Source organism: Aotus nancymaae, unplaced genomic scaffold (assembly GCF_030222135.1).
Source record: "Aotus nancymaae isolate 86718 unplaced genomic scaffold, 86718_ANA_hifiasm-v0.15.2.pri h1tg000089l, whole genome shotgun sequence".
In the NCBI taxonomy this organism is placed as follows: Eukaryota; Metazoa; Chordata; class Mammalia; order Primates; family Aotidae; genus Aotus; species Aotus nancymaae.
The window spans coordinates 18216422-18242506 of record NW_026988504.1 but is presented as its reverse complement, the minus strand read 5'-3'; the positions used below and the strand labels follow the sequence as shown (position 1 = coordinate 18242506).

At 43.1% G+C, this 26085-nt stretch overlaps 1 protein-coding gene across 3 annotated transcripts in view; it reads right to left on the bottom strand.

The window, feature by feature from the left end:
• The window catches only part of ERN1 (endoplasmic reticulum to nucleus signaling 1), a 93917-nt gene that overhangs the window by 46561 nt on the left and 21271 nt on the right, over positions 1 to 26085 (bottom strand). For 2 of the 3 annotated variants that reach the window (XR_001107717.2, XM_012453891.2), the window contains exon 2: positions 13460 to 13580. Coding sequence is in view for 1 of the 3 variants with exons in the window: in XM_012453891.2 (XP_012309314.2) it covers positions 13460 to 13580 (121 nt within the window). In the remaining 2 variants the exon portion in view is untranslated. Of the gene's footprint in view, positions 1 to 13459; positions 13581 to 26085 lie in introns of those variants that run through there. The other variant, XM_012453892.2, reaches the window with a different exon arrangement.

Sequence of the window (26085 nt, the reverse complement as noted above, 5' to 3'; positions counted from 1 at the left end):
CTCTTGGCTCTGCCTGCTCTTCTGTACAGACTCTCCTTTTTCTCCAAAATGCATCCATTTCAAATTTACAGTTCAATGAATCTAGAAAAACACACACCCATGTAACTATCTTCACCATCAAGATATAAAACATTTCTATCACCCTAAAACATTTTTTCATATCCCTTTGGATTCAATATTTGCAAATTCTGCTCCAGATAAGCACCAGTTCATTTTGTTTGTTCTAAAATTTCACAAATAACCATATTGTAGGTACTCTTTTGTGCCTGGCCTCTTTCTTTCACATAATGCCTTGGAAATCCATCCACATTGTTGTGTATATCATAGTTTGCTCTTTTTTTTTTTTTTTTAATCACTGAACAGTATTGCATTGTAATAATTTACTATAGTGTGTTTACCAGTTACCTGCTAATGGATATTTGAGTTGCTTCTATTTTTTTGGCTAGTGTGAATAAAGCTGCTATGAACATTTGTGTACGAGTCTTTATTTGGACCTATTTTCATTTTTTTTCTTTTGACACAGATTCTTGCTCTGTTGCCCAGGCTGAAGTACAGTGGTGTGATCTCAGCTCACTGCAACCTCTGCCTCCTGGGTTCAAGTGATTCTCCTGCCTCAGCCTCCCAAGTAGCTGGGACCATAGGTGCGTGCCACCATGCCGGGCTAATTTTTTATCTTTAGTAGAGACAGGGTTTCACCATATTGGTCAGACTGGTCTTGAAATCCAGACCTTGTGATTCGCCTGCCTTAGCTTCCCCAAGTGCTGGGATTATAGGCGTGAGCCACCGCACCTGGACCTATTTTCATTTCTTAAAACACTTAAGGGGGATTGGCTGCATCATATTGTTTACATTTGACAAGAAACTAACAAACAATCTGCAAAACGGGTGGTACTGTTTTATATTTCCACCAGCAATGTATTAGAGATTCTTATGGAATTTTTAGAATGTTGATTCCTAGGTTCTTCCCCCAAGAAGCTGGCTTTGTAGGTAGAGACAGGGAATTTGCTTTTTTAACCAAGCTGGGTGACTGGGCCATGCAGGGAAACTACACTGCTCCACCTTCCTGCCTTCTTATCTTCCTCTATCATTGCCCTCTGGCCACTACCCTCAGAATAAGATCAGAACAACCACTGCCACATTCCCGTGACCAAAACCAACACTTAAAAATCCTCCGCATGGCATCTGACAATGTTCTCCCTTGTACTACCTGACCCAGTCCCACTTGCAACTGCTATGGGTGTCACAGCCCAAGGCCACACCCCCAGGACCCACTCCTCATTTCACATTCCCCAGAGTGGCTGGTGGGTCACTTCCACCCAGCCACACAATCTAGAAACTCAGGGCTGTCCTTGCTGCTGCCCTTTTCTTAATTCTCCCTCCCATTCGATTAGTTGAAAATTCTGTTTTCTAGGATTCAATCTACTAAACACTTCTTAAAATATATGTCCTCCTTTTCATCTCCTTTATCACTGCCAAAATTAGGGAGTCACCACTTCTCACTGGTCTGCACCACAGTCTCCTAACCAGCTCCATGCCTTGGATTCTCTGCCTCTCAGATACACACTCCATCCACTGCCTAAGACAGCCTGGCAAAGGCAAATTTATTCCCCCACATGAAATCTGACAGTGACACCCCTCTGCCAACTGAATACCTTTCATTTCTGTGGCTCAAGTCAGAGTTTCTCAAACTTTCTAGGCTCATAGCACCCTTAGTGTCTCAGTAATTTCTTCAATCTTAGGCCAGAAGAAATACCTAATGGTTCCATTTATTAAGTAGTCAGGAGCAAACAAATCATAAGTACTTAGGGCCTAGTAACTTAGAAGCCATGTTGGGGAAAAATACATATAGATTGGAAGAAAACATTTTATTTTGTTCTTAACCATGATTACACTAATGGGATGGGTTATACCTGTTGGGTGCTGCACAGTTTCCAAACCCTGTAAGAAGATTGGACGCTGCTGTCTTGTTACCATTCCACAGTGATTTTCGTGTGTTCTTTGAATTTTATCACAGCAATCGCCCAAAACTCAGCTTTACAATGATGGAACATCAATGAAAGGAAGGCAGCACAACTTAATGTTGAAACTATAAACTCCCTCAAGCATGGTGTTTGACACATATCGATGATCACTGTTTCAAAACCCTGTCCCAAGCTGCAGTGCCCCAGAGAGTTCACTACAGCACCCCAGAACACCTTAGCAAATGATTTGGGAACCACAGACCTAAGCGTTCATGGCCCTCCAAAACCAGGGCCCAATTCTTCTCCATAATTCTCTCTTGATGACACCTCTTCCCCAAACTCACCCCACACCTTCTGATGTTCATCTCTGTGTTTGCCATCATCTGTTCCATCTCTATCAACTTAAGTCTGCTTGGCCCTTAGGGTCTGTTCAAATGCACCTTTCTCTGGGAAGTCAGAAACCGACTGTCCACTGCACTTAGTATACACTTATAATGCACTTATAATGTTCTCAAGGACAGGTAATCGCATGTGGCTTCTCTGGTTCTCAAATATCTGGAGGTTGGACTGAATTTTAAGCCCTTTGAGGGGCAGGGATCGTGTATTTTGTTTATTGTGAAATATACACAAAGTGCAGAAAGCTTACTGCAGAGTTCAATGAATAATCAGAGTGCAGACTCCTGGGTCACTGCTGCCTGGGTCTTTGCTCCCCTCATATGTAGGAGGCAATACTGTCTGTAGAATGAAAGGAAATCAATAATTTAAGATATTCAATATTGCATATACAATTATTCAAATAAGTTTTTCCTAGTGAAAACAATTTTTCCACACAGAAACCTACATTATAAAAGCTAAAAACAGCCAGGGCATAGTACTGTTTCTTCACTCACATTTAAAGATTATTTAAATTTATGGGTGGAATGATATAGCATTTGCTTCAGAATAACGGAAAGGAGGGGACCGGGGATTACCAGGTGTTGATCATTATTGAAGCTGGGTGCTGGGTACATGGTTTCATGCTACTACCCTCCTTACTTTGGGGTATGGATAAAGTTTTTATAAAATGAAAAGTTAAAAGAAAAAAAAGACGCTAAAAACAGAAGCTATTTAAGGCAAACGTCTGCAACAGGTTGGAGAGAATGGGCTGTTCCTCCTGCTATCACCTGTGGCGTAACTCTGGCGAGCCTGCTCTTCCAGTTGCACAGGGCACAGAGGGACTGAAGGGAAACCCACATTAAGAGCATGAAGGACCCTGTCAGGACCATCCCAGGCTTCCCTAAATGCTGGCTTGGCAGAATTGGTGAGGCCATGAGAAAAACATGGGGTGATAAGTCAGCTAAACAGAAAAATGTCTTTGACTAAATCAACGAAAATTTAAATAATTGTTTCAAACCAGACTTCGGGATTGACGGCCTCTCCCTGGAGGTAGCTCTGGGCAGACTTCCTTCCATGTAGGAAGAAATAAGATCCCTTTGATTACAGAAGCCACAAGAACAGGTTGCTCACTTGACTGGAGCTCAAGGAGCCTCGCAAGATCATTCTCTTCTCTTTCTCAGATGAGCACGGGTATTTCTGGAACATACTGCTTTACTGGTGGAATCTAGATGACCCCTGGCTTTACTGCCCTTCTCCACCTTGTTCTTTCTGACCCCATCTGACCACCTTTCTGACCCCCCCGCCCAATGCAGCATTGAAAATCAATGCTGTACAACTCTCTCTCCTACACAACTAAGATATGACCAGCACTTTGGGAGGCTGATGAGGGTGGATCACAAGGTCAGGAGTTCAAGACCAAAGTCTGGCCAAGACAGTGAAACCCTGTCTTTACTAAAAATACAAAAAATTAGCTAGGTGTGGTGGTAGGCGCCTATAATCCCAGCTATTCAGGAGGCTGAGACAGGAGAAATGTGTGAACCTGGGAGGCGGAGGTCGCAGTGAACTGAGATGATGCCATTGCACCCCAGCCCAGACAACAGTGCGAGACTCCATCTCAAAAAAAAAAAAAAACTGCCACACAGTTAGAAAGTCTCCAAACCAGTCCCTTCTAAGTGTACATCTAGCAGTGATTTTAAATATTCTGGGTTGGCCCTTTTGAAAGGTATTTAAGGACCAACAAGCAGGGATGAAGTCTCAAGTGCTGTATAGTCTGTGTAATCCTCTACATGCACGCTCCCTCATTACTCCGCCAGGAGGAAGAGGACTTTATCAGTAAAGTAGTCCAACTACTAGTAATTTTCTGTTGAGATGTACCAAGCACATCTCAGAAACAACTGTCACACATCTACTCCAGCTGGATTCTCTGTTAAGTGCCATGCAGGATAAAGAAAGGAGCTTATGACTTGAATTACGAAGCTAATATATATGAACAATACATAATGAACTGCTAGAACGAGGGGTATGCACCACAGGCTTTCCTAGGTGGAGCCAGAATACTCGAGCAGAAAACCCCCATAAAAGCAGCCGGCCCCGAGCACGGGGATGACAAGACAACATGAGTGAAAAACCATCACTGTGTTCGCAGGACGGAGGACGCAGGCTTAGGAAGTGTAACGTGTTCCTCCTGAGAAACAACACAAATGAGGCTGCATGGGGAAGAAAGCCTTGAAAACTGTGATATGGAATGTTGGGCACTATGGTCCAATTGGAAGCTTCTGAGAAAAAGAGAAATGTGATACAGGGTGAGCATCCCAAACCTGAAAATCCAAAATCTCAAATGTTCCAAAATTTGAACACTGAACACCAACGTGATGCACAAAGGAAATCCTCACTGGAACATTTTAGATTTCAGATTTTCCAATTTGAAATGTTCAACTGGTAAATCTAATGCAAATATTCCAAACCTGAAAAAAATCCAAAATCAGAAACACTTCAGGTCCCAAGCATTTCAGGTAAAGGGATATTCAACCTGTACGAGTCCTCTGAAGGCAAGTTAGACAGGTGGGCATTGGGGCACAAAATGAAGGAAAATAGGGAGAAGGAATCACAAAGGTGCTGCAGCAGCCCCAGACAGACCTGAGCTCGGGAGGAGGGAGGACAGGGGAGAGGAGTCAGAACCGTTTCAGCTGGGTTCTCTGTTAAGGCTGCTGAATTCTACTGTGTTCTCGTTTATCTCCACCTTGGCAGGCAGGAGGGAAGAGTGTCAGCAAAACCTGAGCCCTGTCCAGATAAACACAGTGAGAGAAAGGAATGAGTTAAAGATGATAAGGAGATTTTAACCCTGGCTGACAGGTAACAGTGAAACTAGAAAGGCATAGCCTGAATGAGGTAAACAACTGCTATTTTCTCAAGAATGTGCTTAAGGTTCTGTTTTCTTATTTAAAAAAAAAAAAAATTACCGGCAGAAACAAAGTCATTCACCCTCCCTTAACTCAAACCTTCAGTTTCCCAAATATGTTTCATTCATTCGAGTGACCCAATTAGGGACTACTTCTCCTCAATGGCAGCCCATTCCTTCCCTCCAGAGAAAAAGCACTTCATTAACCTAAGCCATAAACTCCCATTAAAGCTGTTAGGTCCAAATTGTAAGAGAGAAAGTCTCAGACATTCTTTACAGTTCAGCTTTCATGAGGAAAGCATTTTTTTTAAAGGCATCTAATCAAAGGCTCCTCAAATTCTAATCCATCAGAACTGGAAAAGGATGTAACAAGTTTTCTTCAGAGGTAACCTCTGTAAGTCATGAAATATTACATTTGACAAAGACGATCATGTAGAAATGACCAAGTAATCCAGAAAACTGCCCGTACTAAAGGCAGCTGAATTTTACTGTGTTCTCATTTATCTCCATCTTGGCAGAAGTAACTCAGGCCGAAAAACACACACTGAACATTATAATCAATCATGAAGGCACTGAAGACAATTCAACACTACAGCCTATGTCCAAGTGCCTCTCAGGATGCCAGAACTTCACAGAATTCATTCCTGAGTGAGGAGGTGCCATCAAACCAGACACTCAAAGGTGAACCAAGGGATAGGGACTAAGTCACAGCCAAAATAATGCACTTTATCCCTGTACTTCAACAATCACAACCACATTCAAACACACGCCAACCAATGCTGCAAAGACAACCCATTGGAGCTGAGATCTACACTACATGTGTGGCAGCTGCTAAGAGGAGCCATCCGAAATGAGAGATGCATTACTCTGAAGTGAGCCCCAAAAATAAGGGAGGAAAGTGAGTGGGGGCACAGGTGAACAAGGCTAGATAGAGCCGGTCCCTGTCAAAGTTGAGTGATGGGTATATGGGGGTTCTTTATATAATATTTCTACATTTGGGTATGTTTTAAACCTTCTATGTTTAAAAGTAAAATACAAAAAAAAGAAAGAACCAACACATTTTCAAGATGCTCGAAAGCAAAAACAGGCTTCTCTCATAAAACTTAATTTTCAATCCTTCACAACAGAGAGGAAAGAAACAACTTTCTTATACTTAAGCAATGAGGTAGAAAGGTAGATGATGCATATTGTAAGCCTAGAAAAGTCTTTGAGAGAAAACAGGTTAGACCTATGAGCAAAACATCATCACTTTTCACAATTTCCCCTCCAACTGTTTCCATTGCACTTTTAAAGACAGATGTCCAACTCTTCCAGAGTAACATACACACTGCCTAAAGCACAGGACAGAAAAACTGCCAAAAGCCATGCAAAACCCAAGATCAGAAACTAGAACTGGAAACTGTCATGACTATGATACAAGCAACAAATGATTCATCCTGAGAAGGCAGGCAAGCCCCATCTGTTTCTCAGGACTCCCAGAAGACGTCCAGGCAGAAGAGTTCTGGGACCCAAGTCAGCATCAGGTGCCTCAGACACTTACTGAGCATCCTGGCTGCCCAGAGCCCCAGCAAGGAGGTAGAAATCCACTAGGAAGCAAATGAGAACAAAAATTTACAACACAAGCCAGAAGTGCCACAACAGAGGGTGCAGCAAAGCACCTCCCGAACCCAAAGAAGGGGCCCACCCTGCTTGAGAAGCCAGGGAGGTAGCCTGCGAAGGGGTCTTCACAGATGAACGTGAGTTTGTCCAACACTGTAGGCTGCTGGTGGAAAGGAAGCATGAGCAAAGGCCAAAGGTCTCTAAGGCCTGGTAAGGAGTTACATGGCTGCCAGTAGGGCACCTGCTGGGGAGGGGAGGGAGCCCAGGGAGTTGGGGGGGTGGGTGAGAGACCACAAATAGCCTCGCACATGCACTAAGAAGCTTAGACCTGACCCTGTGGAGCAGCACGTCTCAAACTAGCAGTGGTGAAGGGCCAGTTGTTGAAATGGCCAACCCATCATGGATGATGCTCATGCTCCCTATTTTCCTTTCCCCATCACTCACGGGTAACACACCACACACACTGGCGCAGGTGGGATGTCACCACTAAAGACAACACCAAGAGTATTTCAGTGGGTAGGGTCACAGCTGGGTCCAACTGGTCTTTTTGGAGGGGGTGTCTGAGGGCAGTGTGATGAGTGAACGAGAGGGCTAAGGTGGGGGGCATGGATGGTGCTCAGCAGACCGTTGCATTCATCTAGGAAATGAATGCCAAGAGCCTGGCTAAGGCACCAGCAAGGGGGCCAGAGAGGAGCAGTCAGATTTGCAGGGTCCTTCCTAGTCTACATGACAGGGCTCGGTGACCACCTGTGCATCAAGGGGGAAGTAGCAGAGCATCATTCTATTTTCTCTATTTTCTAGACTGCTTGGCCATGATTCTGTCGGCTCAAGGAGGAACTGTGGCAAGAGGCATATGTTTAGAAAGAGACATTCATGTGAGAATAAAATTGTCTTCAAATTTCAAATAACTTTGTTCTGACTCTTCCCTCCTAAGAAATCTCCAGTATTATGTCCTGTTTTGTTCACCTGCTGTCCCTCAGGACCTAGAGTAATATCTGGAGAGTTTTATCATTTATCTGAACATCCACTCGAGGGACATCTCAGGAGTCTGGGGCCAGTTGGCAAAGAGAGTAGTCATATTGCATATTTTTATGATTAGTAAAGAATGGTTCTAATTTGACCCTACCCTTTATTCCTACTATTGGAAAGGATACAGGAGAAAATGGAGCAGGGTTGCTAAAGAATAATCTGTAATTTGATGGGGATTCAAGTGTCAAAAATCAGCATTAACTAGTATTTCAGGGTGAGCTCAAGAAGCCCTAAACCAGTCCCAGAAATACTAAAGGAAGTCCTCTAAACTCCATCAGACAAAAGCAAGCTAATCTAAAACAAAAAGTGATAGCAACATTCTCAGTTTGCATTTGGTCTAAAAGTGCAGAGATGAAATGTATTCAACCCTATTCACTGTTGAAATTTTAGAGAAAGACAGACTGTGATGTTGCTACAGTTACAAAATCACTGCTAAGAAGGACGGCCCCTAAAGTAAAATGTCACAACCCAAATTAGTTCCAGAAAACAAAACTCATTTTCTCTATTAGGTATAATTTGCCACTATGGTGTAAGAAACCTACATTTCTGGAAACTACAATACATTTGGCTGAAGAACAAAAGCACCTGCCAAACCACCACAAAAAGCAAAAGCAAAAAAAAAAAGCCCAATTTGTTGGCTCCTGAAAAAAGTAAACAGCTAAATGGAGTCGCAGGCCTCTATTCTGAAGAACCCCAGTTTGATGAATTAAAGGTATCTGTTTGCATCAGCAAGTTTATTCCATTCAACTCTGAATCCCTCTTTGAGACTCAGACCCAAGCTAGTATCCTCCCTTGCCTGGACTAGTGCAGTACACCCCTGCCTGGTCTCCCAGCTTCTTCCTGGTCCATCTGTCCAATCTCAACACAGCACCTGCTGATCTTGCAAAGTGGAGGCCATGTGTCTTACTCTGCTCAGATTACTATAACAAAATACCACAGACTAGAGGGCTTGAACAACAGAAATTTATTTCTTATGGTTCTGGAAGTCTGAAATTGGGTTCTCGTGAGGGCTCTCTTCTTGGCTTGCAGATGGCCACCTTCTCACCATGTCCTCACATGGTGGAGAGAGAATGAGTGAGCTCTGGTCTCTCTTTCCCTTCTCATAAGGACACTCATCCATCCTAAGGGTTCCACCTTCATAATTATCTCCCAAAGGCCCCATCTTCAAGTACCAGCACACTGAGGGTTAGGGCTTCAGCTTATGAATAGCTCTGGAAGCATGACACAAATTCTCAGTCCAGAACACCAGGGCATGTTGCTCCTTGCTTCAGGTTCCTCCAACGGCTGAGAAAAAGCCAATGTCCTCACAGCAGCCACCAGGCCCTACACCAGTGGTACCCTTAGAGGGGCACAGATCCCTAGGGAATGCTTGGGAAATTGACAAAGGTATTTTCTGGTGGTCACAGAGACTAGGGGACTTTACAGGCACTAAAGTGTGGGGGACCAGGGATGCTAGTAGTCCTGTACAACCAGGGATTGCCTTGCACCTGCATGCCACTCTGATGTCCTACCAGACACTCTCACAGGCCAAAACCCTTTACTAATTATCTGAGCCTACAGTCTGTTTTATACATAAGCACAAATGTCCTTTTTCATAATATACTAAATTTTCTCAGAATGTAACTACTATGTAAGGCAGGTAAGACTGTACTTCTTTTGTTGGAAACACTACCAAGAACAGTTCACCATCTTGGAAATCCAGTCGCCATGGCTACAGTGGTAAACTATCCTGTGCTTGTCTCCATCTGCATCAACGGGCATAGCATTTGCTCATGGGGGGAGTGTCAGTGTGTGTCTGAGCATTTACATGTTATGTCTATGTGATTAAAAATTACTTTCCTATTATTCATTTTAGATTACCAGTTCAGTAATATATTTATTTCTTTTTGAAACTGTGTATATGTAGGTTACTGACCACAAATTTTATTTCAGTAAGCATCTTTACAGTAAATATTAAGTAATGGAAGTGCTGGGTCCCTCCTGCCCTATATGACTGGCCCATCTCTGAGCTTATCTCCTCCCCTACTGTCTCCTCCAGCCACATCAACTCTGTGCTCTTCCACCGTGCCAGGGACACTTCCACCTTTTTTTTTTTTTAAGAACACTCCACCTTTGACCCGCTATGCCAGCTGCCTACAAGACTTCCTTAACTCCTTGGGCTCTTGCTCAAATGACACCTTCTCAATGGTGACCTCCCTGTTTAAAATTGCAGACTCCCATCCCAACCTGGCACTGAACATTCCATGTCCCCACTTCATTTTTTCTCCAAGCCTCTCATCACTACTAAGTAATTCACTTCCCATCTGTTTTCCCAATAGAATGAAAGCTCTCTGAAAAAAGGCTTTGCCTGTTTTGTTCACTTGCTATACATTTTTCGACAATTTAGAAAAATTTTGAAATCTTTAGTTATAAACACAAGATTAAAATTAAACTGAAAACTCAGGGTATCTACACATTACCATCTTTGATCTTTGTACAGAAATACAAATAAAGGCCACTGGTATCTGGGGGCTGAACTAAAACACTCCAGTTTATTCTTAGAAAAACAGACTTAAATCACCATGAATACTACTGGAAATTATTAGGCTGGGCAAGGTGGCTCACACCTGTAATCCCAGCACTTTGAGAGGCCAAGGCGGGCAGATTATATGAGGTCAGGAGTTTGAGACCAGCCTGGCCAACATGGTGAAACTCCATCTCTACTGAAAATACAAAAATTAGCCAGGCATGGTGGCATATGCTTGTAGTCCACAACTATTCGGGAGGCTGAGGCACAAGAATCACTTCAGCCTGAGGGGCAGAGGTTGCAGTGAGCTGAGATCACACCATTGCATTCCAGCCTGGGCAACAGAGGGAAACTGTCTAAAAAAAAAAAAGAAAGAAAGAAAGAAAAAAGAAAAAGAAAAGAAATTATTAGACCTTAATTGGATTTCTCTAATTCTTCCTTTAAGTGTCTTGTAACTCCTCCTCCCAAATCAGTCACTGGATTCTACTGATTCTATTTCTGGTTGCCTCTCACTCTTCCAATCCCTCCCCACTTTTCAGGTCGGCTTCCTGTCTAGTCATCCCACACGCAGCTGTTGGATTCATCTAAAAGTGAGCACCTGTTGAGTCACTCACCTGTTCAATCACGTTAATAGCTCCCAATTTCCTGTTCAATCAGATACGAATGCCTAAGTGCTCCAGTAAGACTCAACATCCCCTTGTAATCCTCTCTCCCTCTACCTGGAAACGCTGCTAACCTCCTGCTAAACGGGATCAGCTCCTGTACCCTAGACCTGCTGCCTCCTTTGCTTTTTTCCAGGCCTCATTCCCAACTGAACTCAATTCACCTACCAGGGCTCACCCCCGACACCCCGCTTCACAGAGCCTCTTGCCCTCCAAATGGATGTGGGCTCACAGCACATCACTGGTCCCTCTCGTGAGTGGTTACAGGACTTGGCTATGTTGAAGTCCTATGTTCTTATATTTTCACCATGGGTTTAGACTATGGACTTCTTGAGGACAAGATCTGCCTTTTTCATTTTGGTGTCCTATACAACAGGGGTCCCCAGCCCCCAGGCCGTGGACCCATACTGCTCTGTGGACTGGTCTGTGACATGTTAGGAACCAGGTCACAGAGCAAGAGCAAGAGGTGAGCAGTGGGTGAGCAAGCGAAGCTTCATCTGTATTTACAGCCATTCCTCATCACTCACATTACTGCCTAAGCTCCACCTCCTGTCAGATCAGTGGTGGCATTAGATTTTCACAGGAGTATGAACCCTGTTGTATACCGCGCAGGCAAGTGATCTATGTGGCATGTTTCTTATAAGAATCTAATGCCTGATGATCTGTCAGTGTTTCCCATCACCCCCAGATGGGACCATCTAGTTGCAGGAAAACAAGCTCAGGGCTCCCACTGATTCTACATTATGGTGAGTTGTACAATTAGTTCATTCTACATTACAATGTAATAATAATAATAGAAATAAAGTGTACAATAAATGTAATGCACTTGAATCATCCCAAAACCATTCCTTGCCCCCACTCCCCCAGTCCATGGAAAAACTGCCTTCCATGAAACTGGTCCCTGGTGCCTAAAAGGTTGAGGACAGCTGCTATATAGGATCTCTTACATTCTAGGTTCTCTAAATACACATTAAACTGAGTAAAAAAGAGGCAAATTCTTTCAGCTCTCAGTTACAGGAGAAAACAGGTTAATTCCTATGTTTGTCTAAGTAACAGACAGATAGGACACGGTTTTGTTGGATACAGACAACGTTAGTTGCAGAAACGAAGAACTGGAAAAAAATCAACTTAAAGCATTACATGCAGGGGAAAGCAAAGCAGCATAAAGTGGCTCAGGGTGAAGATGCCCCGCTTGGGAACACTGAAGCTGAAAGACATGCCCTAACATTCAACAGCCAAAGTGTTATTCTCAATTCCCGTGTGACTTGTTGATTTTCATCTTTGGACAAAATAGAAAATCCTGAAGTTTAAAAGACTCTGTTTTCATTTTAAAAACATTAAAAGGCTTAAATATGATGGAGAGACAGTACAGATGATGTTCTTGGAGGCTGTAATATAATACTCTACAGTCTTCCTGTGGCCACACACTCCTGAGAGCTGGTCTTCAGGCTGCTTTAAGTTCCTGCTGATCCAGGCAGGGCCCAGGCAGGTGGGGCAGGAAGGCCTGTGGTACCCCAGCTGTCATCATCCGTGGATGGTAATGAGCTTTATTGCTGAATTCACAAGACAATGTGTGATCTTCTGACATATGCCAATATTTTTCCATCTAGAATACTGTTTTGGAACAACTTTATTAAGGAAGGAAAAACATTGGCTGGGCTCATGAAAGTAATGACTCACAGAGTAGTGACAAAAGAGAACAATGCTGCTCAGACCCAAACCTCAGGCCAAATGAGAATTATTACCAGACAGATTAAATAATATAGATGACTCTGAAAGTCCCAAATCCTGGGATTTGCATGGCTTTATCTAGGAAGATTACTTTGGAAATCAAATACAATTTCCCAGCTGTAGGGCTTAACTCTGCTAGTTACCACTAGGAAGATCAGACCATAACATGGACACATGGCAGGTTAAGTAAGAAACAAGCTCAGTCTTTATTCCCCTCACCATAACAACCCAATAAAGTGGTTAACTTGGATGAATGTCAAATCTTACAGCCCTCAATTATTTCAGCCTCTATAAAAACAAATGAGTAATTTGAAGTGTTGAGAAGATACCTTCTTGTAATTATGATTACAAGATTCTAATCATGAGAACAAATTTAGTGCAGCATGTCTTCATAAAGACCAACCAGCCAGAGCTATTAATAGAAAAGCCTAGAGCCATTTAAACATGAAGTCTAAATAGAAGCAAAAAAGAAAAGAAGGTAAAACGTGCTTCTTTAACTGATGAACTTAGTGGATAACCACAGCAAAGCTATAAACATATCCTTTTAGCAGAATACCTTTTCCTCTCTTTGATCCCATTCTTCATTTCTTATTTATTTCATTAGATAATGAATAATGTTTTCTCCTTCTCCAGAATATGTTTATGTGGAACCAGATAAGCAAATGTCCATGTCGCCCAAGGACCAAATCCAAATTACCTTCTTTTAAAGTCCATTTGATTGAGCCTGTCCTCTTGCTGACAGCATGCAAACTTCCATCCAGCGTGGACACAAACAACAAGGTTTCAGGAAGCGTCACTGTGCTAGTACTTCCCAAAATCTGCAATGAGATGTAGAAGAATCTTCATGTTGATATGATTCTTCACCTTGGGCATGTACAATCACAGACCCCCACTCCCAAGATTATCCTGCTAAAACCCTCCATTTTACAGATGAAGAAATGGAAGGTGGAGAGCCTAAATTCCCACTCAGTCAGGACTACAACCTAGGTCACTTCATTCTAAGCAGTGATCCTGCCTGCAGACAGGCAGGCTCATGACCTAACATTACAAGGACAAGAATTCTGAAATAATCCATGGGCAGCCTTAACTGAAACAAAGGGGCAAAGTATGTTCAGCTTTCTGACTTCCTTCTCTTGGGTCTATTTTTTTTTTTTTTTTTTTTTTTTGAGATGGAGCCTTGCTCTGTCGCCCAGGCTGGAGTACAGTGGTATGATCTCGGCTCATTGCAACCTCTGCCTCCTGGGTACAAGTGATTCTCGTGCCTCAGCCTCCCTAGTAGCTGGGACTACAGGCACATGCCACCATGCCTTACTAATTTTTTGTATTTTTAGTAGGGACAGGGTTTCATTGTGTTAGCCAGGATGGTCTCGACCTCCTGACCTCGTGATCTGCCTGCCTCAGCCTCCCTAAGTGATGGGATGACAGGCATAAGCCACAGCGCCCAGCCCTCTTGGGTCTATTCTATTATCTAAAACCTGGTCATCTCATAAGACTTTATGATAAAAAAAAAAAAAAAATGCCAACACCCACGTGTGCACGCACATGCACACACACACACATACACTCATGAAATTTTAAAAAGCAAAGAATTAGGGGAAATGCTTAAAGCAAATTAGGAAAAACAGCTTTCAGTATATAAAGAATTTATAAAATAGAACACCAAGATTCCAATGTTATAAAAGTTATTCATGTTATAAAAGTAAACGAATAAAAAGCACAGCCCCAACTGGTCCTCACTTAGAATAAAAATAAAATTTAAACTAAAATGTACCTTTTTTCTCAACAAATTTAAAACAAAAAAACATTTTAAAGGAAATCACCAAAGGCTGTGAAATTAAATTTCTCATCCATTGCTAGTAGCACTGAAAATTACTAGTACCATCTTTCTGGAAAACATAAAAGTGCTCATAGTTTTTGATCCTGTAATTCCACTTCTATGCTCTAAAGATATAACTCCAGAAATGGGTAAAGTTCTGTGCACAGTGATACTCATTACATCCCATTTATAAACATGAAAACTGGAAAGAACCAAATTTCAAATAATATCTAAATGGCTAAAACATATGCTCAGTGAAATATCATTAAAATAATACTTGGGGCCGGGCGTGGTGGCTCAAGCCTGTAATCCCAGCACTTTGGGAGGCCGAGACGGGTGGATCACGAGGTCAAGAGATCGAGACCGTCCTGGTCAACATGGTGAAACCCCGTCTCTACTAATACAAAAAATTAGCTGGGCATGGTGGCGCGTGCCTGTAATCCCAGCTACTCAGGAGGCTGAGGCAGGAGAATTGCCTGAACCCAGGAGGCCGAGGTTGCGGTGAGCCGTGATCGCGCCATTGCACTCCAGCCTGGGTAACGAGCGAAACTCCGCCTCAAAAAAAAAAAAAAAAAAATAATAATAATAATAATAATAATACTTGGAAAAAATCTACAATATAGAAAAATGCTTATATACATTATCAAGTAAATACATAATCCAAGATTTGATATCCACTGTGGTTACAATTATACTGGACAGATTTTTTTTTTTTTTTTGCCTGCCAGTCCTCTGGCTTTGCTAGGAATTTACCCTTATCTGGTTTCCATGGGAGCAGGTGTGTGCCTGCATGTACACACATGTATGCATATTGCAGGTAACAGCTGGTAAGGTTTCCTGGGTAAGGTTTCCCTTTTGAGGCAGGGGTCCCTTCAGCAACGCCATCCTTGTAATGAGATTTTCTCTTCCTTTGTCACTATAGTATCCTGCAAATTAGCTTTTCCCCCGGGTCTTCGATTAAAAAAATAGGCCAACACAACTTGCTTATACTGCAACCATCTGCATTCTGGCACAAATACTATTTTTTTGAAATACAGAAGTATGGAGCCTTAAATGTAAAAGGATTGGGGTTATTTGTGCATAGGAGCCTGATCCCAGAAGGCCTGGCTACTCTTGTTAAGAGCCAGGATGCCTAGTTAATCCTTCAACGGGAAGCTCCCACAGGATCTCTCCAGGGCAGCCTGAGGTGGCAGGACAAATACTCCAGGGTCCCATATTCCTTTTCCACGGTGGAGACCCACCAGCAGAGGGAGTGAAACAGCTGCCAGAACTTTTCCCATCCCACGTCTTCTCTTTGCCCAGGAGGCCCACTCCCTGGAATGGGAGAAATGACAGCAAGCTGTGTTGCCACCTGCCCAATCTGCTCTGTGCAAAGCCTCAAGTCTGAGGAAGAAGAGTACTTTTAATTCTACCTTTGGAACTAGGAAATTAATCTCACAGTATGAATCAGCCAGGAAAACAGAAACCTCAAGGGTGGTGTCTGCCCTAGTCTGGGATCCAAAGGTCATTGTTTGGGAATGATTAGAATTATCTCAGCCCAGAGTGTCCAGATGGTGACAAGCCACCTGAAACAGAGGCACCTGGGCCTGGAGAACTGTGGCCCTATGACAAGGCCATTGGGAGTTCATGAGTAAACAGGGCCTAAACGAATTGGGGCTGTCTCCCACTGAGGAGGGAAAATAGGTGTGCAGCTTGGTATGGGATGGCTAGATTACGTTACATGTGGCAGCTTGGAGGATGAATAAATGAAAGGGCAGATTATGCACACCTGGGGCCAAGAAGTGGAAAACCCTGTGGACCCTCCTCCATACCTCAAAGTTACCACAGGAATAACCACTCTGTACAACAGGTCTTGGTGGGGGGCCACACAAGAAGTGAGTTAAACTCTGAGTGGCTAAAGTGGAAATAAGGTCGGGCGTGGTGGCTCACGCCTGTAATCTCAGCATTTTGGGAGGCCAGTGTGGGTGGATCACTTGAGGTCATGCATTTGAGACCAGCCTGGCCAACATAGTGAAAACCCATCTCTACTAAAAATACAAAAATTAGCCAGGCGTAGTGGCACGTGCCTGTAATCCCAGCTACTCAGGAGGCTAAGGCAGGAGAATCGCTTGAACCTGAGAGGTAGAGGTTGCAGTGAGCCAAGATCACGTCACTGCACTCCAGCCTAAGTGACAGAGTAAGGCTCTATCTCAAAATATAAATAAATAAATAAATAAAGTAGAAATAAAACTTGAGAGAGTTCTGTGAATATGTTTTCTGCCCCATGAAAAAAGCTGAATGAGAAAAGAGTAAGACACAGAAACAGAAAGCAGCCTGAAAAGAAACACAGCTGAAAGACTGGAGGGCCCACCCTGGCTTCCACAGCTCCTCAGGCCTAGCCAAGTTCTTGCCATTAGGCTCAGAGACACTCCACTCCTTTCGATAAATTCCCCTCTTTGCTTCACCCTGTTGGAATTAGATTTCTATCACTTGCAACCCAAATAGTCCCCACCACACACCCAATTAAGAAAAATACCAATAGGTCGGCCATGGTGGTGCACACCTGCAATCCCAGCACTTTGGGAGGTCAAGGCGGGCAAATCAGGAGGTCAAGAGATCAAGACCATCCTGGCCAACATGGTGAAACCCCATCTCTACTGAAAATACAAAAATTAGCTGGGTGTGGTGGTACGCACCTGTAGTCTCAGCTACTCGGGAGGCTGTGGCAGGAGAATCTCTTGAACCCGGGAGGCAGAGGTTGCAGTGAGCAGAGATCAGGTCACTGCACTCCAGCCTGGTGACAGAGTGAGACTCTGTCTCAAAAAAAAAAAAACAAAGAAAAATATGAATAGAAAAAGGGAAGAAAGGGCCAGGTGAGGAGACTCATGCCTGTAATCCCAGCACTTTGGGAGGCCAAGTCAGTTGGATTACAAGGTCAGAAGTTCAAGATCAGCCTGGCCAATATGGCGAAACCCCATGTCTACTAAAAATAAAAAAATTAGCTGGGCATGGTGGCAGGTGCCTGTAATCCCAGCTACTTGGGAGGCTGAGGCAGAACTGCTTGAACCCCGGAGGTGGAGGTTGCAGTGAGCCGAGATCATGCCACTGCAATCCAGCCTAAGGGATAGAGTGAAACTCTCTTAAAAAAAAAAAACAAAAAAACAAAAGAAAAAGGGAATAAAATACTGTAAAATGATAACAATAGTTTCTTAAATTATAGCAATAGTTTCTTCTCTCATTTTCTAAACTTCTGTTATATGTAAATTTTTGGTGCTGCAAAAGAAATATCACTTGAATATAAATTTTCTCAGCAAGGCAATTTACTTCTAAAGAAGTAAATTGGATGGAGCAATGGCAAGCACACACCTGAATAGGGGAGGGGAAGGGGTTCTTATCCCTGATGCAGGTAGCCTCTACTGCTGTGTCGTTCCTCTACTGGCTAGGGCTGGACTTCACAGTCTAAGCTAATTCTGATTGGCTATTTTAAAGGGAGCAGGGATATGAGCCAGAGTGGCAGGGTGAGCAGTTTGGCGGAGGATGGTTACGGAACAGGTAACTAAAGGTGACTCAGGTCAGAGCAGGTGCCTAGGGGAATAGATGTGAACTACTGATTAGAAATCGCAGGAAAGTTGTTTACTGAAACTAGAGGCAAGCGGGGCAAAGAGAACCAAGAAGTTAAACTTTAAAATGGAGAACAAAGAAGAAGAGAGCTGAACATACTGACATACTGATTCTTTGAAGAGAAACTTGGAGCTCACTATATTTAACACTTCCAATAATATGATTTGCTAATCTGTAGTGAATTTTTCACAAAGTAAAAAGGAGATGGGCAAGTCAACAGGTAGGAGAGAAGCTTGAATTTAAAGGAGCTTCGGCAAGCACCTAAGTTCTAGGTGAAGCACTTTCCACCTCAGGACAGTAGGCAACTCAACCACCTTTGATCATTAATCTCCACCAAACAAGGGACCAGAGTTTAAAAACACAGGGATCTCCCAATAAGATTGTATGCATCCAACAATAAGAAGCGTTTGTTGTTACTAAACCCTACGGTACAACCATAATGAACTCAATGCCTCCAAGTATATCTTATCACAGTATTAATATTTAAAAGGGTCAATATTCATTAAAACATATCAGTGCTCCTTTGCTACTAGTGGAAGCACTAGTGGAAACAAAAGCCACCTGCCTTGTCTGAGCATCTTGGAAGCCACTGGAAGAGCAACTGTCTATGGTTGGTTCATGGATCGAAATAAAACATTAATCATGGCCAGGCACAGCAGCTCATGCCTGCTATCTCAGCACTTTGGGAGGCCAAGGTGGGTGGATCACCTAAGGTCAGGAGTTCGAGACCAGCCTTGTCAACATGGTGAAACCCCGTCTGTACTAAAAAAATTCGAAAAAATTAGCCAGGCATGGTGGCGGATGCCTGTAATCCCAGCTACTCAGGAGGCTCACACAGGAGACTCTTTTGAACCTGGGAGGCAAAGATCATGCTGTTGCACTCCAGCCTGAGCAACAGAGCAAGATTCTATCTCAAAAACAACAGCAACAATACTAATCACATGACTAAAATTTAGTCTTGGAAAAAATCTAAAAAATACAAGGTTTAGAGAGAAGCTGATTTTGGCAACTGAGAATTCTGTTAATCACAATGTCTACAGAAACATGGCAAACTATCACAACTGGCAGGTTCCTCTCTTAAGACTCTCAACTATATCAAATCAAAACTCCTAGGAGCCACTCAGAACAGTGTTATTCTCTCATAAGGCAAATAAAAATTACAAATTTTCTGTCTTTTTCCCCTCTGGCATTTTTAAAAGCATGAACATGCCTGACTTCAAATATAGTTGCTATAGCTAACATGAATTAAACATGTTTCCAGATGCTTTGTGCGATACTGAGCACAGCTGAGAACTATTTGTACCTGAACACTGAAAAACGCTGCTTCACAAAGAGGAACTTGTGCCTTGCTTTGCCCAGCCTTTTCAGTCCTCAGTGATCACTTTTCTCTACAAGCAACATACCCTATGGCCCACATGCTGGTTTCCAGAGAGCCTGGAAATGGAAAGAAAATGTCGAGTCTGCAGATCTGTTTCAAGTTAACTGTTTGGAATTTGACTCAGTTTTAAAACTAGTAGATGGGAGCTTAAAAAAAAAAAAAAGTAGAATAAGGCTGGGCATGGTGGCTCACGCCTGTAATCCCAGCATTTTGGGAGGCTGAGGCGAGTGGATCACTTGAGGTCAGAAGTTCAAGACCAGCCTGACCAACATGGTGAAACCCCATCTCTTAAAAAAAAAAAAAAAAAAAAGTAGAATATATTCTCCTGGTTTTGATGGTGACTTGTAGGAAGTAACCAACAGTAACTGTAAAGGGTGGGAAGTGTAGTGGCAGGCATCTAGTCTAACCTAAAACTAAACATCCAGTAGCTAATTGGTTCCCACAGGCATCAGACTCTGTCCCACATGTGTCACTTAGCGGGCTTCAGCAGTATAAGGGTCTTCACTGCAGCCCTACTCAGCTAGGACTGCAACAAGAGTCTCTATCCCATGAAAACCAACAAAAGACCAGCGCTGGATCCTGATGTTCAATGTTCTGATTATAAAGCAATGTTACAGCTGGGTGTGGTGACTCACGCCTGTAATCCCAGCACTTTGGGAGACAGAGGTGGGCAGATCACTTGAGGTCAGGAGTTAGAGACCAGCATGGCCAACATGGTGAAACCCCATCTCTACTAAAAATACAAAAATTTAGCTGGGTGTGGTGGCTGGCGCCTGCAATCCCAGGTACAAGGGAGGCTGAGGCAGGAGAATCACTTGAACCTGGTAGGCAGAGGCTGCAGTGAGCCAAGATCACGCCACCGTACTCCAGGCTGGACAACAGAGCGAGATTCCATCTCCAAAATAACAAAAACAAAAACAAAAACAAAAAAACCAAGGTTACACAAAGTCCAGCAGCTTCCCCATTCATAAAGTCTACTACTTACAAAGATGTGGAAATGGCTATCAACTGCTTATGCAGAGATGATTGAAAGGCCTGTTGAATTTAAAGGCGCTTCAGCAAGTGTCTAAGTTCCAGGTGAAGCATGTTCCACCTCAGGACAGTAGGCAAATGATTAATCAATGTAATCATTCCCTAATATTGTGAATTCAGCTCACTGTTAGTGCTCTTGCATTAATTAACTACTTATATTTTAGGTAAGAAAAAAATATTTTCTAAAATGCCTTCTGAAATAATTTTGTTTAGAAAAGCCTTCAGTAAAGATAATCATGGACATAGGGGGAGGTAGATGTTTAAACAGCACAAAAACAAATGAAATGACCTGTAACAAAAAAAACCACCAGTTTCTAAACCAGCATTTGGGACTGACTGATCAGGCTGGGAGGCAAGCTCACCAGTGGCTGGAGAACAACCAACAAAAAACCCACAGCTTGCTGGGCATGGTGGCTCATGCCTGTAATCCCAATACTTTGGGAGGCCCAGGCAGGAGGATTGCTTGAGTCCAGGAGTTTCAGACCAGACTGTACAATATAGGGAGACCCCATCTTGACAAAAAAATATTGTCTTTAAATATGCCAGATGTGGTGGTTTATGTATGTAGTCCCAGCTACTCAGGAGGCCAAGGAGGAAGGATTGCTTGAGCCTGGGAAGAAAAGCCTGCAGTCAGCCAAGACAGTGCTACTGCACTCTAGCCTGAATAATAGAGCCAGACTCTGTCTCAAAACAAAACAAACAAACAAAAAACACCAGGGCTTGATTCCAGCAGCCTTATAACCGAAGCTGTGGCTGTTTCTACTCACCACCACCCCATCACCCGCCACAACATTAAGTACAGCAGGGAAGACCCTGTAAGCTCCTCTGAGATTCAGAACATATGAAAGCCAAATGTTCCTTATTAGGAATTAGAGAAATGCTGTGTTTGCCAAAGAAATGCAGCTTGTCAATTTCAGACATACATTTCAAGAACTGATTCCCAGGTTAACTGACTACCTAAATAACAAGGTTCAGGGCCCGGCGTGGTGGTTCATGCGTGTAATCCCAACACTTTGGGAGGCCAAGGCAGGTGGATCACCTGAGGTCAGGAGTTCGAGACCAGCCTGGCTAACATGCATGGTGAAACCCTCTCTCTGCTAAAAATACAAAAATTAGCCAGGCATGGTGGTAGATGCCTGTAATCCTAGCTACTGAGGAGGCTGAGGTGGGAGAATCACTGGAACCCAGGAGGCGGAAGTTGCAGTGAGCTGAGATCACGTCACTTCACACCAGCTGGGGTGACAGAGAGGGACTCCATCCCCCGCCCCAAAAAAAGGGTCAGAAATAAGATCATTAAAATGGCACAGACTTTTCACCTCTAAGTCAATGGGAAGATACAGTGTCATGTACATGTGTTCCATACCCACAGTTTTCCAGTGATCTACACTTAATGAGGTTTATAATCTCTATTCCATTTACAAAACTAGAGCATCTTACCCCTGCAAAAAAAAATGGATCAAGTCCAGCCCAACTGTACATCTCTCTCTCTCTTTTTTCTTCTGTTTCATGTGACGAGGACTTGCTTTATCACCCAGGCAAGAGTGCAGAAGAGCGATCAGAGCTCACTGCAGCCTTGACCTTCCAGGCTCAAGCAATCCTCTCCCCTCAGCCTCCCAGCTAATTGAGACTGCAGGTGTATGACACCAGCCTGGCCAATTTTTTTATTTTTTGTAGAGATGGATTGGGGGAGGGGGTCTCACTACATTGCCTGGTCTTGAACTCCTGGCCTCAAACGATCCTCCCACCTCAGCCTCCTGAGTTGCTGAGAGTACAGGCATGAGCTTAAAAAAAAGAACTGGGCACAGTAGCTCATGCCTGTAATCCCAGCACTTTCAGAGGCTGAGGCAGGTGGATCAACTGAGTTCAGGAGTTCGAGACCAGCCTGACCAACATGGAGAAACCCCATCTCTACTAAAAATACAAAAGTTCACCAGACATGGTGGCACATCTGTTGCATGCCTGTAGTCCCAGCTACTCAGGAGGCTGAGGCAGGAGAATCGCTTGAACCCTGGGCAACAAGAATCACTTAAACCATGGGCAATTAAGTCTTAAAAAAAAAAGACTTATCTGGTTGACTCATCTGTTAATTAAAAAAGACTTAAAATAAAAATATTTTCTATGAATCTTCTCCCCATCCAATCTCCACTCCAGCAGGCCATAGAATTTATACAATAATCTGGTTAGTAACAATTTTTTTTTTTTTTTTGGAATATCACACCAATGTCTAGTATTTGTTCAGAGACTGGTTTTTCTGTGTGTGTGTGTGTGTGTATATGTGTGTGTTTTTCTTTGTTTTGCTAATAGTCCTCTATGTTCATTGGATTACTGTTACACTGCATAATCCTAACTTTATTTAAGAGATACCAGTAAGATACTTTCTGGCATGCCATAACAGGACACCAGTTCTACAGGGTTTCTTATACACACACACACACACACACACACTCGCTTGCTCGCTCTCTCATTCACGCAACCTGTGCAGTGACATCAATACAGCAGGAACAAATGCCTCAAAATGATATTCTATAACATAGACCCTAAACAAGGACATCTGTGTCTACAGTTCTTCTACTTGCAGCAGTATTATCTATCTCAGGCTATAAACTCAAAGCCTGGCCATTTGTGATTCTCTGCTTTATAAAGGCAGCCAGCAGAGTACCGCTTTCTAACACCATTTCATCACATGGTAGAGACTGTCTGATCATGGCTAAAAAACCATCAAAAATTCACCAAAGCAGTAGAACACCGAAATCAGTGCCCAGTACATGCAAAGGCCCATGACATAAAGCTCTCTCAATGATAAAGCAAGCCCTCAGAGTAAAAGCCCCACAACGATCAGGAGGGCTCAACCAGCTCCCAAAGGACTATCTTGAAAGTTATGATAAGTAAAGGCCTAATTAAGACAGATAGAAAAAAATTTGGTGTTTTGTTTTTCTTTGAGACAGGGTGTTGCTCTGTCACCCAGGCTGGAGTGCAGCAGCACGAATCATGGCTCACTGCAGCCTCAACCTCCTGGGCTCAAGCGATTCTCCCACCTCAGCCTCTCGAGTAGCTGGGACTACAAGCATGCAACACCATGCCTGGCTTTTTATTTCATTTTTTCTAGAGATGGGGGTCCTGCTATGTTGCCCAGGCTGGTCTTGAACTCCTGGGCTCAAGCAATCTTCCCACCTCACCTCCCAAAGTGCTGGGATTACAGGCTTGAGTGGCCACCTACAAAAAAGATTTTTATTCAAATCAAACCCTGTTCCCTGACCCACATCTCATATACACATACAGCAGCAAATTACTTATCTCAAATATGCAGATTTCTATACAGCCACCTATTAACAGTGAGTAACAGAAATTTCACTACTTTTAGTCTCCTGTCTATGGAAGAATATTCAGAACAGAATTAAAAGATGGGACATAGACACTAACAAAAGTCTTACTGTTCTAAAGATTTCAGTCCACTACTAAATCATTCCAAATTCTGTTGTACTTCATTTACCTGCGTATAGGTCAGCAATAACCCATCAACCATACAGTTCCTTCTAACCAGTCTATCGGCTGTTATGTTTCCTGATATTAAGTCAATAAAGGCAACCATGACATTTGCTTTGGATGGGAGTCAAGTGTCTAGCTGGGATGCAGTAAAGGCCAAGGCCTAACTGAACTGCTCTGTGTGGTTTCCAAACAAAGCAGCTGAGAGAGTTAAACTTTCAGTATTTGTGGCAAGTCTGGTGTGTGGTGTAATTAACCACCACCCAAGACAGTTAGGATTCTTCTTCAGTTTAGGCTACAGCTCTCCTTTAATAGATCTGATAAAAAGTACCTCCTAAATCCATTGTATTCCTGAATGCAAAAGTATGCTAATTTCATAACAGGTGAATACAGTTCTCTCCAAACTGGTTTTGGGGCCCTGGGCTGTGTCTAAGTTCAATCATTTGCAGTTCTGTTTATGCTCATGGTCCCTCTGCCATCAACTTATATTGCCATCCTTGGAAGAAGAAATGTATCTGGGCATGAAAGGTGCTACATGAAATCCTTTCCCATGCCATGGTCAGGAAAACAAGCCCTTTTTCTTAGGGTGGTACAAATCCCTCAGGTCCCTGAGGATCCCTGGGGAACTAAGCCAAATCCCACATTTTACAGATATGAAAACTGAAACCCAAGGTTACATGATTGTTTAGTGGCTGAGCTTTAGAATGCAGGTGTCACTACTCTATTTTGTTGTCTCTGCTAAAGGGAAACAGTGCCAACTGACATCTAGTAACAATTGAGAAACCTATCAGGCTAATTTATTTTAATGGAGAAACATCCTAAACAAACTAAATTAATAAAGGCCTGACAGACTGTAAGTTTGTATGTGCACCATCAGCCTTACAAAAAGTCAAAGTTTATCCATTTGAGTATGTCTAGCCATGCATAGTTAAACCTGTTATTAAGAAGTCCTGGCCGGGCACGGCAGCTCATGCCTGTTAATCCCGGCACTTTGGGAGGCTGAGGCAGGTGGATCACCTGAGGTCAGGAGTTTGTGACCAGCCTGCCCCACATGGTGAAACCCCATCTCTACTAAAAACACAAAAAATTAGCTGGGTGTAGTAGTGGGCGCCTGTAAAGCTCAACTACTCAGGAGGCTGAGGCAGAATCGCTTGAACCCAAGAGGCAGAGGTTGCAGTGAGCCAAGATCGTGCCATTGCACTCCAGCCTGGGTAAAACTCCATCTCAAAAAAAAAAAAAAAAAAAAAAAAAAAAAAGTCCTCATGTAGAAACTCCAAGTTAAAAAAAAAAGATTTAATTACATACCAAGTTTTTCAGTCCTGGTAACAGCAACCAACCTGAAACTGTCAATTTTGCTCATCACATTTAGTTACAGGGGACAGGAGAGTCAAGTAGAAAGTGGAAAAATACTCTAGTTAAATAAAATTACCTACAAACAACTGTATTTATGACATAATTGCCACCTACACTGGCCAGATGTTACCACACTTAAGGATAGAAGAGAAGTACTATGAAATACGCCCCAAGTTGAGATGCCTGACTGACTTCCAACGCCAGGATCCTCACTGTTTGAAGTTGGTTTGAGGATCACACACTTCTCTACTGGCCCAAGCCACCATACCACCTTCTTCTCTCCAATTAGCTGGATAATTGTTCAAGTCCATGCAGCTCCACACAAGGCAGATCAACCAGTGGGGACTGTTTACTGCTTCTGGGATGTGTAATCTTTGAGATGAAAAGGGCCAAAAAGATTACCTTACCCAACCCTCTCATTTTACAGGAAAGGAAATCAAGGCTCAAAGAGGTGAAGTGACTTGCCCAGGGCACTACAGACAGTTAACCATAGACACAGGACTGGAACCAAGGTCTCCGCCTCCCTGTCTGGTCTTTTGCCCACTATGCCACACTATAATTTCACTACTTTAAATCATGGTTCACTGAGAGCTAAAGCCTAAATTACTTCAGGCCTGAAGCTCCCGCTTTGAAGCCTGCTGGGGTAGATGAAGATCAGCAC